At 46.5% G+C, this 26,953-nt stretch overlaps 1 protein-coding gene across 1 annotated transcript in view; it reads left to right on the forward strand.

Moving 5' to 3' along the window:
• The window catches only part of TASOR2 (transcription activation suppressor family member 2), a 41,157-nt gene extending 21,359 nt beyond the window's left edge, over window positions 1-19,798 (forward strand). The window contains 8 exon segments of the mRNA XM_067534973.1: window positions 49-305; window positions 4,104-5,204; window positions 5,207-8,335; window positions 10,971-11,096; window positions 12,607-12,760; window positions 13,546-13,651; window positions 18,193-18,374; window positions 19,680-19,798. Coding sequence (XP_067391074.1) covers window positions 49-305; window positions 4,104-5,204; window positions 5,207-8,335; window positions 10,971-11,096; window positions 12,607-12,760; window positions 13,546-13,651; window positions 18,193-18,374; window positions 19,680-19,798 — 5,174 coding nt within the window.
• The last annotated feature ends 7,155 nt before the right edge of the window (window positions 19,799-26,953 follow it).

Consider the following 26,953-nt stretch of genomic DNA (forward strand, 5'->3'; position numbering starts at 1 on the left):
CTAATCAGACTTCCAGCAATACTCTGGATCCTTCTGAATTAAGTGAAGACTGTGAGGGATCTTTTGGCTTGGCAAAATGTCCTGCAGACTCTCAATCGGAGGCCAGTCCGATTTCCACCAGTATCCATAGCACAGTATCTTCTTCCTCTGAGAAACCGCTTTCTTGTGATGAACCATCATCCATGAGTTGCACAAGGATTTGTTCAAACAGTGACTGCGGCGAGCCTAGCAGCCTGCCTTTGAAAGACGGACCACAAGAGGTCATTGTTGATGGATGCGTAGATATTGCCCATACGCTCAGTAAGGTAAGATCATGGATTTCAACTGGCGTAGTTATGTAAGAAATTCAACCACACAGGGCAGGCGCATGGCGTGTTTGTAACAGAAACACCTGCCTCGAAGATCCATGTCCAGTCATGTGAAAACGGGGCAAAAGGGGGCCTGGTTTCCCACTCTAGTGATCTTTGCTCCTTCTGCTGGCTTCACAGAACAGTGTTCACGGCTGCTAGAAGGAGCTGTGTCCATCCCTGTTCAGGGAATGTTGTCGCAAGAGCGACTCTTTCGATGGAGAGGAACATGGCAGAACGGGGAGAAGTGTGAGGAGTCCGGAAGGCCCTGAGCCCTCCCTGCAGATGGGAACTAATCATACTGTCGACTCTGCTGATTAGCAACCCCTCAGCTGCCAGCAGAATGTTGCTGTTATCTGGAAGTTGATAATAAGCGGAAGGCATGTTCGTACGGCAGCAGCCAGGGAAGGAAGCACGGGGATGTGCCTGCGGTGGGCAGGGCAGCGGTGGGGAGGGGAGCTGCAGGCCAGATATTGGGGCTTTCTATGGAGAGCAGGGGTGTTGGGTGCCAGCACCATACCTCTCCCTGTATTCTCCAGGATTCAGCACGTCCCAGCGCGTCCTTCGCTACCTGCAATCCCCTCAGCAGGGTGCAGCCTGGAGAGGGCAAGGAGCGGTGCTGCGTAGCTCTGGGCTCCAGGATGCATCCTCTGCCCCTCTCCTGGCTGCTGCCTTGCCCCATTGCCTCCCCTCCCAGCCTCTTAGCTCCTGGGTAGTCTCTGCATGCAGGCAGGTTTGCGGGGTGCAGCCGGGGCAGGCCCACCTCAGCCCTTCCTTCCCTGGCTGCAGACACAGAAGCCTACCTGCAGCTAAGCAGCATGCATCGCCATTGCCAATATCTGAACTCCATTATCACTGATGTCCAGGGGATGGGGTCCCAGCCGTACATTCCCATTAAACAGAAGCTGTCCTGCCAGGATTCTATTAAGTGGAATCTGCGGTGCTTCAGTAGTTCTTGGCAGACAGCTGAGTCCCAAGTTCAGACTTCAGAGCTCTCTCAGAGCGTCTCCTGACATCACAGACCCCTAGGCAGAGGCTGGGAGGGTGTTTTCATTGCTTAGACCCGCATAACGTTCTTTGCCGTTGCACACGAAGCCCTGTGGCCCCGGCCACATTGTGCTCAGCCAAGGTGTGTGAGATGAAGCCCCCCTTTGTAAGTACGCTGGCCAGACAGTCTGCATGCACGAAGGCCCTTTGTGATTGGAATTCACTCACCCTCAGTTCAACGGAGCCTGAACTTGTTGGCCTTTATGGCACATTGCAAAGGCTGTCTGTCTGCATGGGTGTTTTGATTTGGGGGTGATGGGGAGGGTGGTTTAGCTGTTGAGCTTGGGATGTCTTGTTACGTTTGGCAGGGTTTTTTCTCTACAGCAGCGGTTCTCAAACATTTTTCCTGCACGACCTCATTTTCAGATGTGTTGTTTCCCACGACCCCAGACAGCATGGAATTTGCCGTTTAAAAATGGCGTCCTCCCTGCCGTGTGACCTCACACGCACTGTACATGCAAGGTCACGCCGCCAGGAGGCTGCCATTTTGCTTTACAAAACGGCGTCCTCTGGGCTGCATGAGCTCTCACACATACGGCGCGTGCGAGGTCAGGCTGCATGGAGGGCGCTGTGTAGTAGAGCAAAATAGCATCCTCCGTGCGACGTGACCTCGTGCATACGGTGCGTGTGAGGTCACGCTGGGCGGGGAAGGTCGTTTTGTAAAATGGCGTCTTCTGTACACTCGGGATGGCCGTGACCCCATCTACTGATGAAGCGACCCTACTTGGGGTCACGACCCGCAGTTTGGGAACTGCTGCACTATAGGGGGTGTGTCATGGTGTGTGGCTGCCCTGTAATGCCCCCTGCTGGCTGAGCGTGGCACTCCCTTCCTCAGTTTCCTTCCCCAGGGTTGGTATCCTCGGCCTTCCAGCCACCAATCTGTGCTGGAGATGTGACTTAGCCCTCCTCTGGGCAAGTCTCTAACCAACATTACCTGATCCAGGGTAGCAAAAGTTCAAAGATCTAAAGAACAGAAGGGTTCTTCTGCCCTTCAGGGCTTCTTTTCAGCCCACCCTCTGGACCCTATTCCCCTCCCCCTTTCTGGGCTACCTTTTCAGAGTCTTTTTGGCTTTGGGATAGAGCACTCAGCCCCTAGATTGGGACCCCTGGAGTATCATTGTGCTCTCACAGGCCCTGACTCAGGGCCTTCCATAGGAGTGAGCCTGCCTGCTTGCCCACTCACTTCCTGAAGTTCCAGCTCAGACTGAACTCACTAGCCCTTTTATAAGGCCCCGGTGCCCACTGATCTATCACCTGACTCTCCTTAGTCCTGCACCCTCAGGCTGGGAAGCAGCTAATTAATTACAGTACAGGCCTGTTTGGCCCCATCTCTCCTTAATGGAGCCAGTCACCCAGGGACCATGGGGTTTGCTGCTAAGCCGCTTTTGTTTGTTCAATGACTTGTCAAGGTGTTTAGAGTCTGGGAAAGGTGGGTTTTTTCCCCTCCTGGGTCCTAATCAGAATGTCAAAAATAAATTGCACACTTTCTGAAACTGAACACGCAGACCAAAATATTTTTGTAAAATAGGTGCCTCTTGGACAAATTGCGAGACTACATAGGAATGTCCCCTTTTGTGGGTTAAAGGATGTACCACAACTTTTTAATACACATTTTTAGTATTGTACTGTAAAAATTTCGAAGTCCTTTGGGAGGAACCCAACGGCTTATCTATATGGTGGGGTAATGTGCTCTGTGGGGTTGTTTTCTCTACAGCTCATAAATGTCTTGCACTGTAATTGAGTCGTGTAGAACCTGCTGGTGCGCTTTAATGTAGTACTACTTTTGTCCACCTGGGGCTTGTTTACAAGGTAGGGTAATGTGCTCTACAGGGGAATGATTTCTAAAGCATACTAACATGTTGCACATTAATTGGTCCATATAGACCTTGCTGGTGTGCTTTAACATAGTGCTGTTTGAAACAGTACTGCATTAAAGCGCACCAGCAGGCTCCACGCAGACCAATTAATGTACCACACATTAGTGGGTTTTAGAAATCAGTCCCTCGGAGAGCCCATTACCCCACAGTTAAACGAGTCAGAGCTTTTACAGCCAGATTCAGCCCTCAGATTAATGTGAACCATGTCTGTCGATTTCATTGTTACTTGTATTGCAGTAGCACCCAGAAGCCATAATTGGGATCAGGGCCCTATTGTGCTAGGTGTCGTACAAATGCACAGGGGCATAGTAAGAGGCAGTCCCACACGCCAAAGAACTTACAACCTAATTCAAGGCGAGATGCAATAAGCGAGAACAACAAAACATTGGAAAGAGAGGACAAAGGTGGTAGAGATAGGAGCGTATGGTGAGATAGATTAGCTCTGTGCACCATGAGATAGTTTCCAGGCAGTTTTTTTTAAAAATAAATATGAAGATACAAATAAACAAAACAGAAAATCAGGAATTCCTGCCTGACATCTTCCTAGCTGTTGCTGGCTGCCAATATCCTATAAGTATCACAGAAGAAGCAGATCTTGAGGGGGAATTTGAAGGATGGGGGACATGCATGGGCTCACTTGTCTATTTTGAGGACAGAATTTGACAGTAAAATATTTGAGATGTGAATTTAAATTAATTTATCTGGGGTTTTTTAAAAAAATCAGCTGAGGACAGCTTGAGGATTAAAAAAGATATATTCGCCAGCTGCGGAGATCTTTCTCTTCCTACATTTCTCTTTCTCAAAAGTTAAATTTCAAACTTTGTAATTTCAGGTTGATGAAGAAAAAAGTGAAAGAGAGGAGTTGCTGGACCCTGTAATGTCTATCATTAGCTCTACCTGCAACCCTTCTGATAAACACAGCAATACGAGTGTAAGACCTAAAGAACTTTTCGCTGATGGCTCAGACGAAGCACATGAAGCCCTTAAATTAAGTCAAGTTTCACAGAGTGACTTTGCATTTTCACAGAAGCAGGAAATTGTTATTAAGCCAGTGATTATTAGTGATGATACTGTCATGTCTGAGGAAAGAAAGACATGGGACAATATCACTCTCTCTGCAGAGGATGAAGACAGTTGCCACGCTGATGGTGATGACTCACTACATACCTGTGAAGCAGTACAGTCAGAAGCGAACAATAGGAGCACAAAACCCAATAGCCCATGCGGAAAAGTGAGAGAATCGAAGGATCCATTAGAAAACCAGGAAGAGGAGGAGGAGGAGGAAGAGGAAGATTTTGACTATGAAAGTATAGATGTAGAACCAATTGATTTAGCACTTTCTGAAAGTAATGATGCCGATCTGGAACATGAAGATATGGACCAGGATCCGATCAGTTTAGTACTTCCTAGGGAAAGTTGCATGCCCGAAGACAGCAGAGCAATCAGTCCAGTTGACTTGGAGACACCCTCTGATAGTGTATTAACTCTAACATTATCACCTGGTGCAAGTCCTATCCATGAAGTACTTTCTGATGAAATAACACAATCTGCAGGTGTACTTCCTGAGAACCAAGAGGTCACTGGCAAAACAGCTGAAGAAATTCATGATACCGATCTGGAACGTGAAGATATGGACCAGGATCCGATCAGTTTAGTACTTCCTAGGGAAAGTTGCATGCCCGAAGACAGCAGAGCAATCAGTCCAGTTGACTTGGAGACACCCTCTGATAGTGTATTAACTCTAACATTATCACCTGGTGCAAGTCCTATCCATGAAGTACTTTCTGATGAAATAACACAATCTGCAGGTGTACTTCCTGAGAACCAAGAGGTCACTGGCAAAACAGCTGAAGAAATTCATGATACCGATCTGGAACGTGAAGATATGGACCAGGATCCGATCAGTTTAGTACTTCCTAGGGAAAGTTGCATGCGAAGACAGCAGACAGCAGAGCAATCAGTCCAGTTGACTTGGAGACACCCTCTGATAGTGTATTAACTCTAACATTATCACCTGGTGCAAGTCCTATCCATGAAGTACCTTCTGATGAAATAACACAATCTGCAGATGTACTTCCTGAGAACCAAGAGGTCACTGGCAAAACAGCTGAAGAAATTCATGATGCCGATCTGGAACGTGAAGATATGGACCAGGATCCGATCAGTTTAGTATTTCCTAGGGAAAGTTGCATGCCCGAAGACAGCAGAGCAATCAGTCCAGTTGACTTGGAGACACCCTCTGATAGTGTATTAACTCTAACATTATCACCTGGTGCAAGTCCAATCCATGAAGTACCTTCTGATGAAATAACACAGTCTGCAGATGTACTTCCCGAGAACCAAGAAGTCACTGTCCAACTAGCTGAAGAAATTAAGTCATCAGCACAAAGTGATTCAGTAGAGGACAGCTGCATTTCTCAGGAAGACAAAGGAACTGGTTCTGCTGATTATTCTCTGAGTGTTAAAGAGTCAAATCAAGTACAAAGCAATACAGCAACTCAAGGAGAGCAGAAGAGCTCTTCTACTGACATGACCGAGATGCTGAACAAATCTTTAGGAGCAAGTGAAAGCCCATGCTTAATCTTTGAAAATACAAACGTAGAAGCTGACACTGAAGCTGAGAAAAGCTGTGACAAATTTAAGAATACCGGAGTCTGTTCTGTTACTAAAAAGTCACCATGTATTGATGAATTAAACCAGATGACTATGGTTGTTACATGTGGAGAACATGAGACCTCTTTTTGCAAATTGGTAGAATCAGCTTGTGCTTTATCAGTGGCTAATGAAAAATCTTTTGCTAAAGACCATATGGATTTGAAACAAATTAATTTTGTAAACCATCAGTATATGCACAGTCTTATTGTGAGGGAGGAAGAAACAAGTCCAATTGACAAGCCCTCTCCTATGGACCCCAAATTGATGACTGGTACTCCTTTTCATCAGCATAGCAGCCCTATCAGCAGAGAGACTGAACTGCCCGAAAGTATAGTAGAGCAAAGTGAGCATGATCCAGCACTTTGCAAAAATATGAATTCTGGCCACACTGATCAAATAGATGTTATGAAGATATGCTCCATCTCTGGGAGTCAAACAGCCTTGTCTGCTGTGGATGACTCCTCAAATTCTTGTTATACAGAACAACCAAAGAAAGACAAATGTCTAGAACATGAAATCCCTGTGGTTAAAATAGCAGACTTACTAGAGAGTGAGGAAGAGATTTCTCCAACTGACAAGCTCACGTGGCCTAACCCAGAATCGTTGACTGGTGTTGCTTTTCAGCAGCATCGGATCCCCGTCAGCAGAGAGACAGATGTGCACAATAGCTTATTAGAACAAAGTGAGAAGGATCCAGTGTTTTCCAAAAGTATGAATACTGACCACACTGATCAGCTAGAAGTGGAGATAGCTTCTTCTGCTGTGGAAGACTTCTCAAGTTCTTGTTACACAGAACAGGCCAAAAAAGACATGTTTTTAGAACATGAAATCCCTGTCGGTAAAGTAGCGGACTTACCAGAGAATGAGGACAAAGAACCCACATCACGTGAGGAATCTGATGCAGGCACTGCATCTGTCTCAGAAGAGGAGGAGGAGGAGCAGTTCACACAAGCATGTGAACAGAGCTCAGTTTGTGAAAAAACAGAACTGCTGAGTGATTGTATGATGGAAGAATCTAGTATGTTTGTTGATTCATATCATACTGACTCAGACGTCACTAGGGAAGAAATTCCTGTTTCCACTGTTCAAATGCCTACAACATTACACGCACAAACACACTCTAGAGAGACTCTAGAACTTAGTGATACTGAGGATATTTTGGAGGAACATTTGGCCAACCAAGGTACAAAATTCCCTACCAAAGGTATAGGTGTGCATTTGACCTCTGAAAATTTATCATATGAATCTTTTTCTGGAGACCCTGATAAAAAATATTTTGGAGGCATGGCACATCCCACAGTTAAATTTAGAGGTTCTTGTAGTTCAAGAGTCATTGATGCTATCCATGCAACAACAGTTACACGGACTGATTATGATTGTTCATGTATAAGCTCAGAAAACAAAAATTGTAAGAGTGATGACTGGTACTCCTTAGAAGCAGACAAAAGGTTTTCAGTTGTTGAGTCAGGCTGGCCCATTGGGTTAAGGGAAGATCATAGGTATGTGCCACCTTTTGTCAATATTAAAGATGATCAGGGCATCCCAAGGGATTATACAAACTTTACTGTTACCAAAAAACACAAAGACACAACTAGAACTTTACAATCTTCAAAGAGACGTGCCCGTTTTGTGGAACGATCTGACTTAATAAGCTCATTGACTAGGACCTGGCAGGTTATTGATGATCTTACCCAGAACACTTTAGATACGGAGTGTCTGCGTTTCAGTTATAAGCTAAAGCAAGTAATAAAAAGCCGGCAATCACCACTTTCTACCTCCAACAGTGTCTTTCCAAAACAGTTTTCTCCCCAGGTAATGGCTGAGACTTTGCCCCTCAGAGAGGCTCCTGAAGTTCCTAGTCTAAATGCACCACCCAGAAGTCGGAGCCCCCTTCTGGTAACAGTTGTGCGTTCAGACACAAGGCGGCGTAGATCAAGTTGGCATCTGAGAAATGATACGTTCACAGATTTTGCTGAGCCTCCTCTCTGTGTCCCATGGCAGGGTAAATTTAGCAATGAAAGAAACGCTGCAAAAGTCAAAAGCCTGGGCGGTGACTATGCTATTCCTTTACATCTCCGCAAGTTAAAATATGACGATCAGCTAAAAGAATCCCGGGGGGATATTTCGATCATTCTAAATGAATATGCTGAGTTCAACAGGGTGATGTTGAACAATATACACGCGGGTAACAAAGGAAGAAATCAGAGCGGTACCTCAGAAGAGTCGGCAAGCAAAAGGAAAAAATGCACATATTTTCCCAAAAGAACAGCCTCCTATGAGACCATGATTAGTGACTTATGCAACACCCTACACTACAGACTGAAAAGTGTTGTTAAAGAGGCTTGCAAAAATGCTTGTAGGTTCTACCTAGTTGAAACAGAAGATGATCCTTTCTTTATGAGAATGAAGGTAATGTGGCAACTTCTAAATCTTCCTAGTTTGTTTAAAATTGTGAGTGAACTTAATGCTTCTTATAATGTTGAACTGTACCGTTGGCTTGAGCCAGGTGTGGCGCAGACGGTCTCTGCATAAGCTTACCCACACGATTTGGCCAATGCTCATCTATGCTGATCTGCAGTACCCTCCTGCTATGTCAGTCTTAGAGGGCCCCCCACACAGCTCCACGGCAGTCCTGATCCTGTGCTATTTTATCTTAGCTCTCTGGAGCCATAATTCAAGCAAATTATGCTGAAGTGTGTGGTAGTTTTGTGATGCATTAACAGGGGAACTAGGATCAGAGATCACCAGATTAATTTTCACTTGTGACCGAAGATGTGATCTTCAGGCACTAAAGGCTAATCCAGCAAATCAGTTTTTTTTTCTGTTCATAGTAGTAATGAAAATGAGTAAACCACAGAACTGAACTATCATCCATGTGCCAGCTGGCTAAGGTTTGAATTTGCCAGGCTGCATCGTGGCATTAGTCTGTGTACACGTCATAATTTTTAAAAAAACGTTTACACTGGGAAGAAGGCGAGGCAGTCGTTGCTCAGCGTTTGTCATGGAGTTGCACAGTTCGGGAATAGTCCTGGCTCCTTGATTGTCCTGGAGTCCCAGGTGGCTTTTCTGGTTTGAAATTCCTTTTTTTTTAATCTGCATTTTACACAGCTATGACTGTTTCTGATTTAGGTCTTGCTTACTTGCTCTGGGGACGTGGTTCATCCCAATGGAGAGAACGTACACACATTTCAGGTGGTGTAAACTATAGTGGCCAACTATTTAGGGTACTTAATTGTAGAGAGCACATTGCACCCGTGTTCCATAGACAGCACTGGTGTCTTCTGTTGGCTTTTGGTCCTGGTTCAAGATATTGATGATGGTGCTTTTAAAAAAAAAAACCTTACAGAACATGGTTTGATTCCTGTTTAATCTGAGAAACTGGCCTATCTCACTGCGCCTGATTGTGACAGCCAAGTTTAGTCAAGAGTCCAAGTGTTACAGTGAATATCTGTGTGCTACCGTAAGGTGGTTTTCAATACAGCGTCTTTGACACTGGAATTTGTTTCCTCAATTAGACTATCTCTACACTAGAGTTTTTTTTGGGGGGGGAAATCTCTTCGTTTCCGTTGCACTGGCAGTAGCAACAGTAGGCGAGCCAGCGTAGACAGTCACTGGCCTCTTTACCACTGTTGTTGTCTACACCCAGCTCTGAGCTGGTCTAGAAAACGTGGTGGTAAAAACCAAGGGTGTGTGCCTGTGCCTTCTCTAGGCTCACAGTTGTGCCTTTTCTGAGAAAAAAAAAAAAAAAAAACCCTTTTCACAAGAACATGTCAGTTTTGGGGGGGAGTGGGGGGAGACTTTTCCATTGGGAAAATCAAAATAACCTCTCCCTAGCTGCCTGACTACCAGACTCGCCTCAAGTTCACTTTCTGCCAGAGAAATTGACAAAAGCTTTCCTGGAGAGCTGCCTGGGGGTGTCACCTTGAGACTCTCTCCCTCTCCTGCAGGCAGGCAGGCTGCCAGACTCTTGCGAATTTCCTAAGTGCAGTTGACAAGTGTCTTACAAGTGGGCAGCCAGGAAGCCAAAACGTTTCATTTCAGTGCTTCTGAAACAGAATTTTTCCGGAAAACCCTTTCCATGAAAAATTGTGCATGTTTGCTCTTTTGTCCCAGTGTCGGACAAAAGAAACATTTCAAACATGCAATGTTTTATGCAGAAAGGCATTTCCGTTTTCCAGCCAACTCGAGTAGACCCAGCCTTAGTCTGACAGAACCATAGCCTGACTTCCAGGGCATGGTGGAAGGAAAGCCCATCTGCTAACTCATACTTTTCTATGTAGTTGATTGACTGGGTGCATTTTTTTTTTACCTCAGCAACTTAATCCTGTGGTTGCGTTTGTCTATAAAGTGCTACAGAACTCTCGTTGTTTTTGCTGTATACAGACTAACACAGCTACCCCTCTGGAATATACAGATTGAGATGTGTATCCAACAAGGGTGTATTAGAGAATGAACATAGATTTTGCTGTGCTGATGAGTTCAGATGATATAGGTGCTAGCCATTTTAAATCTCTCCTCACTGCATACTGGTTGGCACCGGGAGAGTCCACTGCAAAGTGACTGCCATTTTTTCTTACTTCTTCTCTTCCTGTGTGGTGTTTGAGCAAGTGGTAAATTTATTTTTAAAGTTTTGTCTTTGACATTTAGAGTAAGTTGAATTTTCAGATAATTAAATTATTTTGTTTCTAAAATAATCAATAACCAAAATACACCTTAGGCATATTGATAAAATAGCTTACTTTTTCCATTTCTGACTGGTACCCTCATTTAATAAACCTGGACTTTATAAGGTCAAACTTTATATAAATGGTGTTTGCAGAACTGGGGAGAAATCCCATTTCATAGTAACTAAACAAGACAAGATTTAGTTTTCATGTTGGTCTTGAGCATATCAAGGATCTAAGTATCCAGGTTATTTGCAGGAAAATCATAGTTTTCATACTCAGTTGGAAATCGTATTTTAATGGCCTGTTTTTGTTAAGGTGTAAAAATGTTGGCCATACAAACATTCTTATTTTGTTGCAATGATTTATTTGTGTTTCAGAGCTTACTGAAGAAAAGTGGCCACACTGAAATTGAACCTTTGAATTTCTGTAAAACACAACACCTGGAGACAGACAGACTGATTGTCATTATTAGAAATGAGGACATATCTTTGCATATTCATAAAGTAGGTTCAGAAGTCTCTTTCTTCAAAACTGGAAACACCATTTCTAAATACGGCAATCCATTTTTAAATGGGTTTCTCGTTTTGCACCTATCCAAAGTTTTATCTGCAATTGTTCATGTCTGCATCCTAACTGGTGTTGCTCTAAGGATTTTGCCATTTAAGGCTAACCTAATACCAAATGTGCATGGCGAAGGGGTTGTAAAATAAAACAACAACAGAGGGCCCATTTCTTTCACTGCTGTTGCTCCACTTTATATCACAGAATAGCTAACAACCTCAGAAGTCACTACAAACTGGTCTATCTGGTTTAACCACATTTACCTTTTCCAAGTCTGCACAGTAAACCAGTTTGAGCCAGGGTCAAAATGCAGGAATTCCTGGCTCCTAGGCCCCGGTTGAGATCCCTGTCAGCATTCCTGCAGTATCTAAGTGCTGCACACAAGGTGTAAAACCCAGGTGTGGCTTTTCTTGAAGTCACTTTGCAGTGAACAGGCAAAGGAATAGCCACTTTCTGAAATTATACGACGGGAGAGTCGTCGTTCAAAATAACACTCTGGGGTCTGTGTGGTCATTTTAAATCCTGCATTTTCTCAGTGTTACCTATTGGCCTATCCCAGTATTTGCTAATTCTAAGATGTGACCAGAGACTATTTTACCCAGTACCCCTTCCTGTCCACATTTCCAGCTTTTGTCAGTCTTTTTTAACTGGCATCGTTTAAGACGTACTCGAGTTCACTACATTCTGTGAACCAGTTTTGATTATTCTACCTGGTCTCATGTCTACACGGCCCACTAAACCCAGCTCTGTGGACTCAGTGTTTGCTTGCTTAAGCCTCCATATTGCATGGTAAACCTGAGTTGAAAATTGCTGGACCTGGGTCTCATGGCCTGGCTAACATGTTCATACTGCCCTATGCAGACTTTCTGACTCAGGTCTGTCGCTTGACCTGTGTCCACACTGCAAGACGATAGAATTTGGACCTGAGTCACAGCAGGACTTGGGCTCTGACGCATCCCCTTAGCAGAGTCCTAGGACCCGAGTCCTGAGAGCTTGCTGTCCTGACTCAGACTTCTTTGTGTCTTGTGTCAGTAGACAGGAGGTGGTCTTGGCCTCAAACCTGAGTCAGAGCCTGGGCTTAGCATGCAGTGTAGACATACCCGTAGTCTTTGAATTGCTGACAGAGGCTGCCAGTGCCCAGCCCTTTGGCTAGGAGTGGTAGAGATGTACCTCATATCCTCAACAGTGATCACCGCTGGGCTATTAAAGAGAGGGCTAAGAGCTCCTGCAGAGTCCCATTGAGTTGTCCACAGCTTGAAGGGACTGTGCTATGGAGACTTAAGGGTGGGGTGTATAAAACAGGAGGAAATGGGTGGCACCCTCAAAAGTCCAGCAGGGACACAGGATCTCCTAGAAGAAAAAAGAATGAGAGAATTTCCTGAGTATGTGGTGTGAAGTCTAACTAGTTAAAAGGTACATATTGAACATGAAGAATGTTTTTGCCTTTAACAGATTCCTTCTTTGCTGAGATTAAAGCACTGTCCCAACGTAACATTTGCTGGAGTGGACAGCCCAGAGGACATAACTGATCACACTTATCAGGAGCTGTTTCACATGGGGGGTTTTGTGGTCTCTGATGATGAAGTGTTAGGAAATGTAACTTTAGGTGAGTCTAATTACCCCCACCTCCTTTATATGAATGAAAACTGTTGGTCTTTGCTGCAGGATGATGATCATCATAGCACTGTAATAACAGTGACAGGGTTACAATGAACAGCTGGGGAGACATGACACTAGAAGGCCTTGACAGTGGCAGGGACTATAGAGAGATGTTGGTCGGTAGCAGAAGTTACTGCCAATTTTCCCAAAGCCAGTCAGCGTGGAGCACAGTGGAGCATTTTCCCACACAAAAGACAAGTTGCCAAAGGCTTTTTCTGTCTATTTATTGAACATAATGCTTGGGAAAGGCCTCAGATTGACTTCCCTCTGCCCACAAAATGGGCACCGTCACCAGCTTTCCTTAACCCTGACACTGAGAGACCATCTGATGTGGTAGTTCGACATCAGATGGTCTCTGACATCTGTGGTGTCAGTTCGTGCCACCAAGAGGGGCAGTTTTTTGTGGTGTGAACATCTGTACCCTAGAAACCAGGCAGAGATTCCCACTCATTCATTTCACCCAGGCCGAAGGACAGTGGTTCGTGGGTAACGTCTTTTGGCCAATAGATGTTATTCTCTGGATTCAGTGGCAAATTGAAGGTGAAAGATGCCTCTGTCCTGATAACCCTTTGAACACTCTCTGACAATAGCACAAACCTCTAATGGACTTTTTGGCCTTTGCTCTTGAAGAAGACGCTAATGCGCATCTTGCAGGTAGTAATGCTTGGACTTCTGGTTTGACAGACACCACCTGATTCTCAGACTCCACACTGAAATGTTTTATGCCCACAGGTCAGCTGAAGGAAACTGTTAAAACACTGGAAAAACTGAACAGTAACGGGAGGTGGAAGTGGCTGCTTCACTACAAAGAAAGTAAAAAACTAAAAGAAGACATAAGGTAATGACAGTACTGTCTGACTGACTTCCCAAGGCTTGTCTACACGGCACTGCAGGGCAGTACACAGGGGTGTGACTTCCAGAGCACTCTAATGTGTTGCATTCTAACTGTCCCATGTAGACCCTGCTGGCACAAACGACAAGATATCTCATTTGTGTTGGTGTAGTCCCATTTCAAACAGGACTACATTAACGCACATTAGGTACCTCAATGTCTTTTTTGCCTCTGTCTTCACAGACAAGGTCAGCTCCCAGACTGCTGCACTGGGCGGCACAGAATGGGAAGGAGGTGAACATCCCACAGTGCTGAAGGAACAGGTCCAAGACTATTTAGAAAGATTGGACATACACAAGTCCATGGGGCCAGATGCAATGCACCTGAGGGTGCTGAGGGAGTTGGCTGATGTGATTTCAGAGCCATTGGCTATTATCTTTGAAAGCTCGTGGCAATTGGGGGAGGTCCCTGATGACTTAAAAAAAGCAAATATGGTGCCCATCTTCAAGAAAGGGAGGAAAGAGGAACCAGGGAACTACAGACCGGTCAGCCTCACCTCAATCCCTGGAAAAATCATGGAGCAGGTCCTCAAGGAATCCATTTTAAGGCATTTAGAAGAGAGGAAGGTGATCAGGAACAGTCAACACAGATTCACCAAGGGAAAGTCATGCCTGACCAACCTGATTGCTTTCTATGAAGAAGTGACTGGCTTTGTGGATGTGGGAAAAGCGATGGACGTGATATACCATGACTTTAGCAAAGCTTTTGATATGATCTCTCACAGTATTCTTATCAGCAAGTTAAAGAAGTATGGGTTGGATGAATGGACTATAAAATGGATAGAAAGCTGGCTAGAGCATAGGGCTCAACGAGTAGTGATCAATGGCTCCATGTCTAGCTGGTAGCCGGTCACAAGCGGAGTCCCCCAGGGGTCGGTCCTGCGGCTGGTTTTGTTCAACATCTTCATTAATGATCTGGAGGATGGGGTAGATTGCACCCTCAGCAAGTTTGCAGATGACACTAACCTGGGGGGAGTGGTAGATACCCTGGAAGGTAGGGATAGGATACAGAAGAACCTAAACAAACTGGAGGATTGGGCCAAAAGAAATCTGATGAGGTTCAACAAGAACAAGTGTAGAGTCCTGCACTTAGGACAGAAGAATCCCATGCACAGCTACAGACTGGGGACCGACAAGTTAGGCAGCAGTTCTTCAGAAAAGGACCTGGGGGTTACAGTGGATAAAAAGCTGGATATGAGTCAGCAGTGTGCCCTGGTTGCCAAGAAGGCTAATAGCATATTGGGCTGCATTAGGAGGAGCATCGCCAGCAGATCGCGGGAAGTGATTATTCCCCTCTATTCAGCATTAGTGAGGCCGCATTTGGAGTATTGTGTCCAGTTTTGGGCCCCCCACTACAAAAAGGATGTGGACAAGTTGGAGAGAGTCCAGCGGAGGGCAACCAAAATGATTAGGGGGCTGGAGCACAAGACTTATGAGGAGAGATTGAGGGAACTAGGCATGTTTAGTTTGCAGAAGAGAAGAATGAGGGGGGATTTGATAACAGCCTTTAACTACCTGAAAGGAGGTTCCAGGGAGGATGGAACTGGGCTGTTCTCAGTGGTGGTAGATGACAGAACTAGGAGCAATGGTCTCAAGTTGCTGTGGGGGAGGTCTAGGTTGAATATTAGGAAAAAGTTTTTCACTAGAAGGGGGTGAAGCACTGGAATGGGTTACCTAGGGAGGTGGTGGAATCTCCATCTTTGGAGGTTTTTAAGGTGAGACTTGACAAAGCCCTGGCTGGGATGATTTAGCTGAGGTTAGTCCTGGTTAGTCCTGCTTTGATCAGGGGGTTGGACTAGATGACCTCCCGAGGTCCCTTCCAACTCTACGGTTCTATGATTCTATACCTTTCAGACCACACCAGCAGGCTCTGTGGAGGTCTGAGTGCAACACGTAAGAGTGCTCTAGAAATCACACCCCTGGAGTCCACACTGTGGTGTTTTGTAGACAAGCCCCCGTCTGATTCCTTTAGCATCCAGGCCTTCTGCATGGCCTTTTATCAGTTGTATAAGTAACACCTCCTGACATCACAGTCTTCAGTACATCCAGTATGGACTGAGAGGCCTAGCTGAGCGTCTGAAACCTAGTCTGGGTCCCTTATTGGAATGAGAAGAGGGCTTTAAGTTCTGCTCATGTTATTTTTTGTTTACATGAGTAATTTTTACATGAGCAAGTTCCAGCAAGTTTATCATTAAAACCTGAAACAAACCTGGACTATCTATAAATCAAGTAAAGATAAAGAATTGTCTGATACAGATCAGCAAAAGCCAGAAGCTTCACAGCTAGAGTTGATCTCCCTTTAAATTTTGTGCTTTGCTCCTTGTGACTCTGCCACTGATTGGTTGTGTGATCTTGGACCAGACGGCAACTCAGTAGCAGAACCAAGGGTACAACTGCGAAGCGCTGACTCCCTATCTTCTCCTAGCCATCAGAACACAATTCCTCTCAGATACAGAAACTCTTCTTTAATCTGTTAACGGGGAGTCTGAGAAAAGGCCTCATTCAGTGAAACTACACGTAATATTACACATACAAAACAGTGTAATAGAGGTTATGCTTGCAAAGTCAAGCAGTCCAGAGTTAGAAAATGCCAGAATGAAGGTTGTGCAACCTTAATTCATCTGCCTTGTGCGTATGCACGATAGTCTTTAATTAAAGGATCACATGCTATCTTTCCACAGGACGCCTGCCTCATTCAGTGCACAGACATATTGAGCAGCGACACCGAAAACAAAGTTCTATCGTGTAGGCAATTAAAAAGCTACTCATGCTGCACTGGCGTTACTGGCATTGGGCCAGATCCTGCAGTCCTTAGTGAGCAAAACTCCCATTGAAATCATTGGGAGTGTTTGTTACCTGTACAAAGACTTCAATGTTTGATTTAGGCAGGGCTGTTTGGAGTGGGTTGTGTTTTTTTCAATTGATATTAAAAAGGAAATTATTCATTTACAAATTTCCAGTAAGCAATTTCAGAAAAAGTGGCTTTGACTATATTATTATTAAACTGTCAGATCGAATTCGGCTCGATGTAAGTTTTGTAAAAGCAGAGCTTTAGAAAAGCCAAGGTTAAAGGGACATTGTCAACCTGAAATCTTGTCAATTTCAAAAATGAGTTAAAGTATTTTCTGGTCCTGCACCTGCCACGAAGTTTCCTGGCTAATGTTTGTGGCTTTGTATATTTTAAAACATTTTTCTCTCCCCTGTTGCTATGTGAAAGACTCACACAAACAATAAGGGGACTAGACTGAGCAAGGAAAACAGTGAAACTAACTATTCAGGAAGTTCTGTCAAACAGACAGAGTTATATGTGCTCGAAAAAATAGAGGAAAAACCTTTTCCCCTCATTTCTATCCGTCAGTCATTTTAGGTGCTACTCATAAGAACTATACATTTTTTAAAAAGTGATTTTTTTTAAAGTTTACAATGTCCCTTTAATAATATTGCTTCCATGATTTTTTTAAAATGAAAACAATTTTTGTTAGCATTTGAACATTCCCCTGCTGTTTTTTTTTTATTTTCCCCAGCTAGTGAGTGAGCCAGAAAGTGAAACTTAGTAGACTGAGAGGTGAAAACTGAGTGGTCTGTTTTCACTGCCTGAGCAGAGAGAAATACAGAAAGGAAAACTGGTGAAAAGTAAATTAATTGTAAAATTCTTTCACCTTCAATGATCTAATGTGTTAACACAGGTCAGGAAATTTTGATTCTTTAAAATCTGATTTTCCATCAGACAGTGTCCCTTTGACTAGCCTGTGATGTCGCAGAAACTTTGGGCTTCCGTGGATACATCTACAATGCGAAAAAAAAAAAAGCCCTGGCAGCAAATCTGAGAGCCAGATTTACAGACTTGAGCTCACACTATAGTGTTAAACGTAGTCGTGTAGACGTTCCTGCTTGGGCTTGGACCCAGGTGGGCTGGTTCAAAACTGGGGCTCTAGCCCTCGTGGAAACATCTACGCTACTATTTTTAATGCTGTAGCCCCTTTGTTGACCCAGGCTCTGAGACACGTTGCTGCAGCTTTTTATTTGCAGTGTAGACGTATCCTCAGTTAGCTTTTTATTCAGAATATACTAGAGGAGGATCCTGCAGTGCACTCATAGGCCTCTCTGTAGGCGTTAGGTACATCGATGGAATCATTGCTTCAATTAGACTCAAGCAGCCCTTCTCAAGCCCTTTTATGCTATTGGTAATGAGACACCTGAGTTGACAATACCAAGCTACCCTGAGACCACCCATGCAGTGGTCAGCTTTGGGAGCAACCTTGGCAAACTTTCTTGCAAGGTGGCTGGGCAGTTTTAGAGCTGGCGTGATGATTACTAATGTAATTTCATTAGCACAGATTAAAAAACATACAGAGCTGTAGGGAGGAAAGTCCAGGGGAAAGGAACACGTGTATAAAACAAAGGCTTTAAATATTATCCATGATGATTCTGTCTGAATGTAAACTAACGCCATGATTCACTGTGTCAAACTTGTTTCCGTTCCAACAGGGTGGATTCTACTGCACACAAAAAGAGCTTGATCCTGAAATCATGCCAAGAAGCGAATACCATTGAAGTTCTTCACTACCATCAGTGTGACTCCAAATCATGCACAAAATCAGAGCATCTGAAGTGCTTGCTGAACTTGCAGGTCCAGCACATCAGTGCTAGGTTTGCTGTGTATCTCACAGGTAAGAAATGAGCTCTGGGTACCCCTAATTAGCTGTTATGCAGTAGGACCATTTGGCCTCAATCAGCATTCAGGCTTCTTTGTACTGGGTGCTTTACAATCTTAAAATAGACAATTCCTGCCCCCAAATTGTTTACGGGCTAACAAAGGACAGACACAGTAGGTGGGTGTGAAACACAGCATGAGGCCAGGGTACCCAAAACAGGGATGTCCGGTGGTACATAGTTCTGGATTCCATTAAACATTCCCTTTGGACGACAAACAGATTTTGACACGAATTAAAATTGGTACAAATCGAGAAAGGATTCATTTGGGAGCTGAACTCTTATCCCGAGAAAGGGGGATGTGTCTGTAGTGAAGGGGGATAGAAGCACAGACATCTTGTTTTATTCTCAGCTTTGTTACTGTCTGGCTTTTTTACTTGAAGGATGTCACCTGACCTCTGCGTTTCAGTTCCCTTTCTTCAAAATGAGCATGATGATGTGCTAATGCTTACCCCCCGGCAGATGTGCATTCAGGCTCATCACCTGCTCTGTGAACCTTGCATAGATAAGTGTTTTCTTGTAAGCTCAAAGAGTAGTGCAGCCTGTCGGTCTAGGAGGGTAGAAAAAGATGGGTCCATGAAACAGGCATGGCTAATAACACTAATTACACTTGGTGCAGCATACTCGAGAGCTCCTTTCCTCGGATAATCTCACCGTGCTTTACAAAAAATGTCTGGAATTAAAGCGCGGAATAGCCTGGTGAAGTGATGATGTTAACTGCTCTTCGGAGCTGGGGAAGCTGATGCAAGGAGCAGTGTCACACAATCAGAGCAGGAAGAGGATCCAGGTCTCCCACTCCAGTGCTTTAGTCACTGTACTGCTTCCCCGATGCTGTTCTGAAGCATTGCAAAATTCCACTTCTTTTGTCAGGCTGATAAAATATTGTGTTGTCATAATTCATCACAGAAAAGGGCCGGAGAGTAGAATTCTCTGCCTGCTTGGGTAAATTTTCATGCCAGATTTTCAAGACTGTTTATGCACTCCTAAGTTTTCTTATATTTGATCATTTTATTATTGCCTGCTCAACAGATACAGAGACTTCCCATTAACTGCTGAAATTTGCAAAACAGCAAATAATTGGAATCGGCCATTTGCTCCAGGCAGATGAACCTACTCCACTCTGACCGGAGGAAGAGCATAGCAGCTAGTTAGATATTTATTCATCAGTTTGACAGTGCTGAGTAACTTTAGGATTTCCATAAGCAAAAAGAACCGTTTCATTTCATCACGTATTCTTCTCACTGCTGCTTTTCCATTTGCAGACAAGCCCAGCGTCAGCAGAGAGGCCTTTGAAAGCAAAGGGATCCTAGTCACTGATGTAAATAATTTCACCAGCACTCTGCAGAAAATGGTCGCCCCATTTAAAAGCAGCTATTGGTAAGAGAAATGAGGGGTTGCGATGGGAATACCTCTGACAGAAAGTGCACTAATGCCCATGCTGGGAATTGCAGAAACGCAGAAGCAGCCAGTCAAGTAACATAGTTAATGATGCAGACTTCTAAATAACGGAGGGAATTGATCAGGCTCTGGGTGTGAGAGTGGAGTGGAGAATTACTCAGATCAGGCCGCTCTCACCTGTTCCTCCAGGGGCTGTATATCGCTATAGCTTGTAACTGTCCTTTTCCTTCCAGTCATTGCAGAAGCTTGAATAGTCAATGGCTCCATCTGGTGCTTTGTGAGAGGGCTGAAGTTACCTTTGGAGCTAAATCCTTTCAGTCTGTTGTCCCCAGGAGCTGGGAGTGCTGAGTGCTACCGCCTTTTGCATTAGTGCTTTGCATCAAAGGCTCGTGTACCACAGCCCCCAATAAACGTACATGAGACAAGCCAGGTATTCCTACAGTAGCTATTCCTTCCAGCCGTGAAGAAAGGGAACAGTAGGGTCCAGAATGCAAACAAAGGAACCCTAGAGCACCTGAGTGGGATTGTGGAGGCAATGTCCCACGCTCACGTACCTGCCTTTCACGTGCTCCTGGTTGAATCGCTGGCAGTTTTTTAAAGCTTTGAGGGAAAGGCAGAAAGGCACAGCCCCTCCTGCCCAGCCTGCATGCTTCCACTTACACCGCTGCTGTCACCTGTAGCACGGGTATCTGTGCCTGCCTTCTCTCAAACCAGTCCTTGGAGCGGATGGATGAACTGGTCAAGGGGCAGCTCTGTCTCTTGGGCCGTGTCTACACGACACCGTTTTGTCGACAAACCAGTGGAGGAGCACACAGTGCAACGGCCCTCCCACCGCCAAACCTCGCCTGCTTTGCCGACAAAGGAAAACCCCCTTGAGGAGCGGCAGAGAGCTTTTTGTGGCCAAGTTCGAGCCCCGGCGTGGCACTATAGATACCGCGTCGCACTCTGCTCACAAGTAGAACAGCACAGCCGAGCTGGATCAGCAACACTTCAGCCAGGCTCCTGAATGCCAGCCTGCTCCAGCATCTGTTCCTCCCCTGGCCCCCACGCCAGCTTTCCCTGCCTAATCATCTTGCTGCCACTGGCCACCTGGTGTCTCCCCGGGGCTGCGGTTAATGAAAGAACCTGCACGGCGAGGCCCCCGCCGCAGGCACTGGTTCACTCGAGGCTGCATTGCCTGGTTTTCTGCTGGGCGCAGCGCTCCTCAGGGCTTAGCTTCACCTGCTGGCGTACGGAGGATCACCGGCGCCCGGGGACCAAGCCTACATTTGCGGTCCCCCATCTCTCACACTCCCCCCGCACAGGGCAGGAGGGGTCCCGGCCCTGCCCCCCAGCGGCCCCAGTGAGGGGGGTCTGTACCTGCTGAGGGAGGGTGTAAATGTAGGCTTGGCTGGGCCGTGCCTCCTTGCACTTACTGCTGCACGGCTCCCACCTCCCCCACAGCCTGGCGCTGGCTTGGATGGGGTAGCCTCACTCCCCCCTCCCCTCAGCCTGGGGAGTGGGGGGCTGGGCCAGCTCTTCATGACATGGGGGTGGAGGCACTGAGGGGTGCCCCTCAGTGTCTCCCCCCCATCCTGAAGAGCCAGCCCAGCACCCCCACACTTACCTGCTGCTCCAGCCCCCACAGCCTGGCGCCGGCTTGGAGGGTGGGGTGGCCTTGCCCCCCCCCCCTCAGCCTGGGGGGAGCCAGGTCAGCCCATCACGACTGGGGGGGGGGGGGGCCGCAGGAGGCTGAGGGGCGGCTGCTCCTGCTTCCACTCCTGCACCTCCCCCCCCGTGCATCATGAAGGGCCTGCCCTCCCCGCCCCACCCAGGCCGGGGGTTGAGGCTGCCCCCCTCTGAGCCAGTGCGGGGCTGGTAAGTGCGCTCCGGGCCAGCCCGTCACGACGGGCAGAGAGCGCAGGAGGCTCTGTGCCCTCTGGCTCCTGTGCGTGGTGAAGGGCCGGGCCAGGCTGGCATCCCCCCCCCCCAACGCCTGCAGGCAGGAGCCCAGGAGCAGGGCCGCATTATCTGTTAGGCACAGAGCGTAGGGCCTACGAAAAAAGTTATATATAATTTTTAATTTAAAAAACTATTTATTAATAGCTTAAAATCAAATTAATTTGTTATTTCGGTCGGGGGGGGCCCTACGAAAGCAAGTGTGCCTAGGGCCTACGAAGGCCTTAAAACAGCGCCACCCAGGGGCCTCCACCCCACCCCACCCCGGTACACCACTGCATTAGCCTGACTTCGCTTAGCTTCTGGGCACGGCGCTGCCCACGCTGACTGGAGCAGCAGCAGCAGCTGTAACTCAAGGCCCCGCCGCTCGGCCAGCCCCCCCGGCTGAGGTTTAAGGCACCGGTTAACGTGAGCTGGAGCCTGGTGTGGACAGGCCGATTAAGGCAATCCCTGTGGATCAGCCCATCGCGTGCACACCTGCAGGCTGGTCATGCACAGGCTTTCTGGCGGGAGGAGGGGCGTGGGGGGTAATTGTAAAATGAAGAAAACAAGCCTGGACACTGGGGGGCAGCAGCAAGTTTCCCCGGGTGGCTCTGGTAGAGGTAGCACCAGCTGCTAGTTTGTCCAGTGACTATCACTGTGCACAGAAAGCCCCTCCTGCCTCCCTCACACAGGCCCTCGGGGGTAGCAAGTGAAGTTCCCACAGCTTTGGTAAACATGCTGCTAAAACCAAGGTGTGAAACATCCTGTCTTCCAGGTGATGAAATCCATCGCGGCCCAGCCCGTGCAGTGGTTCCCGTGACAAAGGACGAAGCGTGTTAAAAAGACTTTAGCTAAAGTGAACGTGTTGTGGTTCTGCTGTTACAGAACAAAGCTCCACGGCCCGAAGGCAGCGGGGGTAGGTTTCCTTTTTTAGTAGAATGTTATTTAAGGATTGCCAATAAGCAGCAGTATAGGAGCAGCCGCGCCCCACTCCATTGGCATAGGAAAGCTATTTTAATGTATAGTCGGTTTAAATTATTTGTTTTCTGATGTAAGTTTCAGCCAAAAGCCGTAGTGCAGCTGGAAACACTAGGAACAGAGCAGTTCACTTGAAGGATAGAAGTTAGCCCATTTTAACCATGCTTTTTAGGAGTGTTGCTGTACAGAAGACAGACAACATGCATGTGGTATGAGCAGCAGGAGTTTTGTACATTTTCAACGTTTGCTGCTCACTCAGTCTGCCAGCGATCAAGCAACACTACAGTCAGTTTTCTACTGGTACCATTTAACACGCGGACTTCAGTTTTGCCTGTACATGGAACTCTTGTAAATAGCAGGATGACACAATTCTGGAACAAAAATCATATTTATGGTACTCAAACACTAAATAGATTTTGAAATAACTTCAGCCGACAAGCAACATTTGTAAGGATACCGGCAGGTATCGACTGCAAGGACACTTTTGTAACTCATGGGGTTTTTAAAATAAAACAGACTAAAAATAAAGCTGTTGTGTACAGCCTGACTTCGGCTAATGTGCGACTAATAAAACAGGACAAGTTCAAGTCTGGTGCATCTGTTGGTTTAGGACTTTGCCAAAGCACTGAAACATCCTTCCTTATAACCGAGTGCCGCTTACCCCTTACCACCAATAGCTCACCAGGGATATTGCAGGCAGGCAGCTGCTCTGCTTCCATGGGCCATTGATGGGACAACACAGCAATGGGGCGTTCCTGGTTGCCACGAGCTAAAAACCATGGCTGGAACAGATTACGCCTCCAGGAGGCTTGTGCTGCAATAACTACGGGCAGAGTTCAGGAACGGTGCGGGAAGAGAGCTGGACTTTTCCCTGCTGTGGGCAGTGGAGCAGTCCTACCATTGCTGCTGTATTGTGTGTCTTCAATGGAAATTCACTGCCCTAGTCCTGTGTCAGTCAGGGTGCTGCTGTGCTCCTGCCTCCAGGGCTGCATGTCATCAGTCTGGCAAAGTCCATGAATCTCTCATCACTTCCTGTGAATCCCAATCCATGAGTAAGAAGGCACTAGAAGCAATGGAGACTGAGACCTAAGCAGTCCAGGTGAGCACCCCACTTCATACTTTCAAAGTGGACTGATTGCATGAGGAAGATGCTCAGTAATGCAGGGCGGGGGAGAAGAGAACACTTCCCACAGAGGACAGCTTCATGAAGCACACCCTAGTCTCTGGTACTGTCAACGTAGGCTTCAAGGGCTGGCCTCTACTTGCCCACGTTGGGGGAGGAGAGCAGAGCACTAGCCACAAATGGCTTAAGAACGAGGCCTCTTCACTTAAAACCTCCCACCGGGAGTTGAGCCTGCAGCCTGCCAGTTATGGAAAAGGTTTCATGCCACAAGCCCCACCTGCCCCCACGAGGGAAAAGCTTCTGGAGGGAAGGGTGAGGGGTCAAGGCTCCCCCGTGTCAGAAACAAATTCTGAAGCACCAAATGGCCAGACTGCAGTTTACTTTTTGAAGCTGCAAACTCTGTTGAGACAGGAGGTCAGACCAGGTGATCATAATGGTGCCTTCTGACCTTTGTCTAGGAGAGGGCACCAGCACAGGCTATTTTCAGTACAGGAGCATTCCTTTCCCACCACCTATCCCAGGAGCTGGGAGTGGAAGAAATTATTTCCATTCACTTACCTTTACAGACTCCTCGGCAATTGCACAAGTGGAGACAAAGGTAAGATTTATTCCTCCCACAGCTTGATTGTGTCCGAGCAGTGTGACCATGCTCCAAAAGCACTTGAATCAGACAAGAGCTGAGACCCTCACTGCTGCAATGTGGGGAGTGGGGCCAGTATTGAGATCAACTAGCAGACGCATCCAAAAAGAAAGTCTATTGAGTATAAACAGACTAGCTGGAGATACACAGCAACCACTGTAAATCACTCCTCAGTAAGAACCAACCACGCATGCAAGGTCACGTTGCAAGAGTGTTAGATGCACTTTGTGCAAGATCCATAAAATTATCGACTAATAGGGTTGGGAGGGACCTCAGGAGGTCACCTAGTCCACCCCCCTGCTCAGAGCAGGACCAACCCCAACTAAATCATCCCAGCCAGGGCTTCGTCAAGTCTCACCTTAAAAACCTAGAAGGATGGACATTCCACCCCCTCCCTAGGTAACCCATTCCAGTGCTTCACCACCCTCCTAGGGAAAAAGATTTTCCTAATATCCAACCTAGACCTCCCCAACTGCAACTTGAGACCATTGCTCCTAGTTCTGCCATCTGCCATCACTGAGAACAGCCTAGCTCCATCCTCCCTGGAACCCCCTTTCAGGTAGTTGAAGGCTGCTATCAAATCCCCCCTCACTCTTCTCTTCTGCAGAAGAAACAAGCCCAGTTCCCTTAGCCTCTCCTCATAAGTCATGTGCTCCAGCCCCCTTATCATTTTTGTTGCTCTCCACCAGGTTTTCCAATTTGTCCACATCCTTCCTGTAGCGGGGGCTCCAAAATTGGACACACTACTCCAAATGTAGCCTCATCGGTTCTGAATAGAGGGGAATAATCACATCCCTTAATCTGCTGGCAATGCTCCTACTAATGCAGGCCAATATGCCATTAGCCTTCTTGGCAACAAGGGCCCACTGTTGACTCATATCCAGCTTCTTGTCCACTGTAACCCCCAGGTTCTGTTCTGCAGAACTGCTGCCTAGCTCGTCGGTCCCCAGTCTGTAGCTGTGCATGGGATTCTTCCAGCCCAAGTGCAGAACTCTGCACTTGTCCTTGTTGAACCTCATCAGATTTCTTTTGGCTCAATTCTCTAGTTTGTCTAGGTCACACTGTATCCTTTACCACTCCCCCCAGCTTAGTGTCATCTGCAAACTTGCTGAGGGGGCAATCCACCCCATCCTCCAGATCAGTAGTGGTCCTCCAATTCATTGTACAGCCGGAAGTGATTTGCTCTACCAAACACACCTATTACTACCTATTACAGACCAGTAGCTTCCAATCCTACAAAGATGTTGAGAGAAGCCCTCTTCTCAAAGAGGGGGGCATGATATTCTACAGTCGTTTGCCTCCACTGTATCCATGGCGTAATGCCCACTTTTAGCACATTACTGAAATACCTGAAAACAGGTCAGGCATAGAAGTGATAGCTTGGTTCACAACTGACCAAATTAGTTTTCATTTCTGCCTCTTTCCAAAAGCACTACCGAGGAATTTGAGGGGTAGTGATAAAATTCAAGAGTTTATTTCAAATTTAGCATGCAGCCGTAGGGTAGCAAAATAACTTCCTTGTACATGTGGCTGTATTGTTCAGTTGGCCCCCGAGTCATTAATGCCACAGCCAGCCCCTCGCTTCCTACAGAAGTCATTCTGACTCAGATTGAGGGCTGAGAGGAAGAAGCTCTGCACTGAGACAGTGGTGCTCGCTCTCACCTCCTACCCTACCCATGCAAGGAGTCTTAGGGTTCAGAGGAAGTTTACCAAACCTGGGTCAGCAGTTGCTTTACGCCATGCCCACCGCGGTAGGAGTAGCAGTACCGCTTTAGTCCCTCACATTGAGCTGTAGCCTGCGAAGCTAGTTCTGGTAAATGCGCGATTGCTGTGTGTGAACACAGAAATGAGACAGACTAAGCCAGCTGGCAAAAGTTTGAAGTACCCCCACCAGCAAGGAGAAACCCATCAATGTCTAAAGCAGCCAAAGCTGGGCTTGTTAATGGACATCACACTAGAAAGGAGTTTGCAGTCCAGAACCAGGTGATTCTGTGCAGTTTTCAACTGCAGCACTGGCACTTGAGGGGCAATGAAAATAGTCAGGCCTGGTGGGACTGGATAGAAAGTCTAGGAATACAGCTGGTGTGCAGCCACAAACACCAAACTGTCAAACATCCTACTTCAGCTGGGAGTGAGAAGAGGGCCACGTAATGCTAGTAGTAAGGACTGGAGGGTTTTAGCCGAGGTGCCACAGTACAATCCTTGCACAGTGATTGATCCGGTCTATTCCCCTACCCCAGTCAGGAGGGACAGAGTGTCCATGAGATGGATTACAATTTACAGTCTTCAGCTGCTCTGAAAGTAAGTGCCCAGCAGCTTTGAAAGTCAAGCCAAGGATGTTTAAGTCCACTCTTTTCCCTTGTATTTGGATGGTTATTACAAGCCACAGAAGCTCCCCTCTGTGGCAGGCCTGCATCTTTTAAGATCTTAAGCAGATGCTATTGTACAAAGGAGTGAATCAGACCAGAGCACAGGAC

This window comes from Emydura macquarii, unplaced genomic scaffold (genome assembly GCF_026122565.2).
Source record: "Emydura macquarii macquarii isolate MOO-44397 ecotype Brisbane River unplaced genomic scaffold, CSIRO-AGI_Emac_v2 contig_3470, whole genome shotgun sequence".
NCBI lineage: Eukaryota > Metazoa > Chordata > Testudines > Chelidae > Emydura > Emydura macquarii.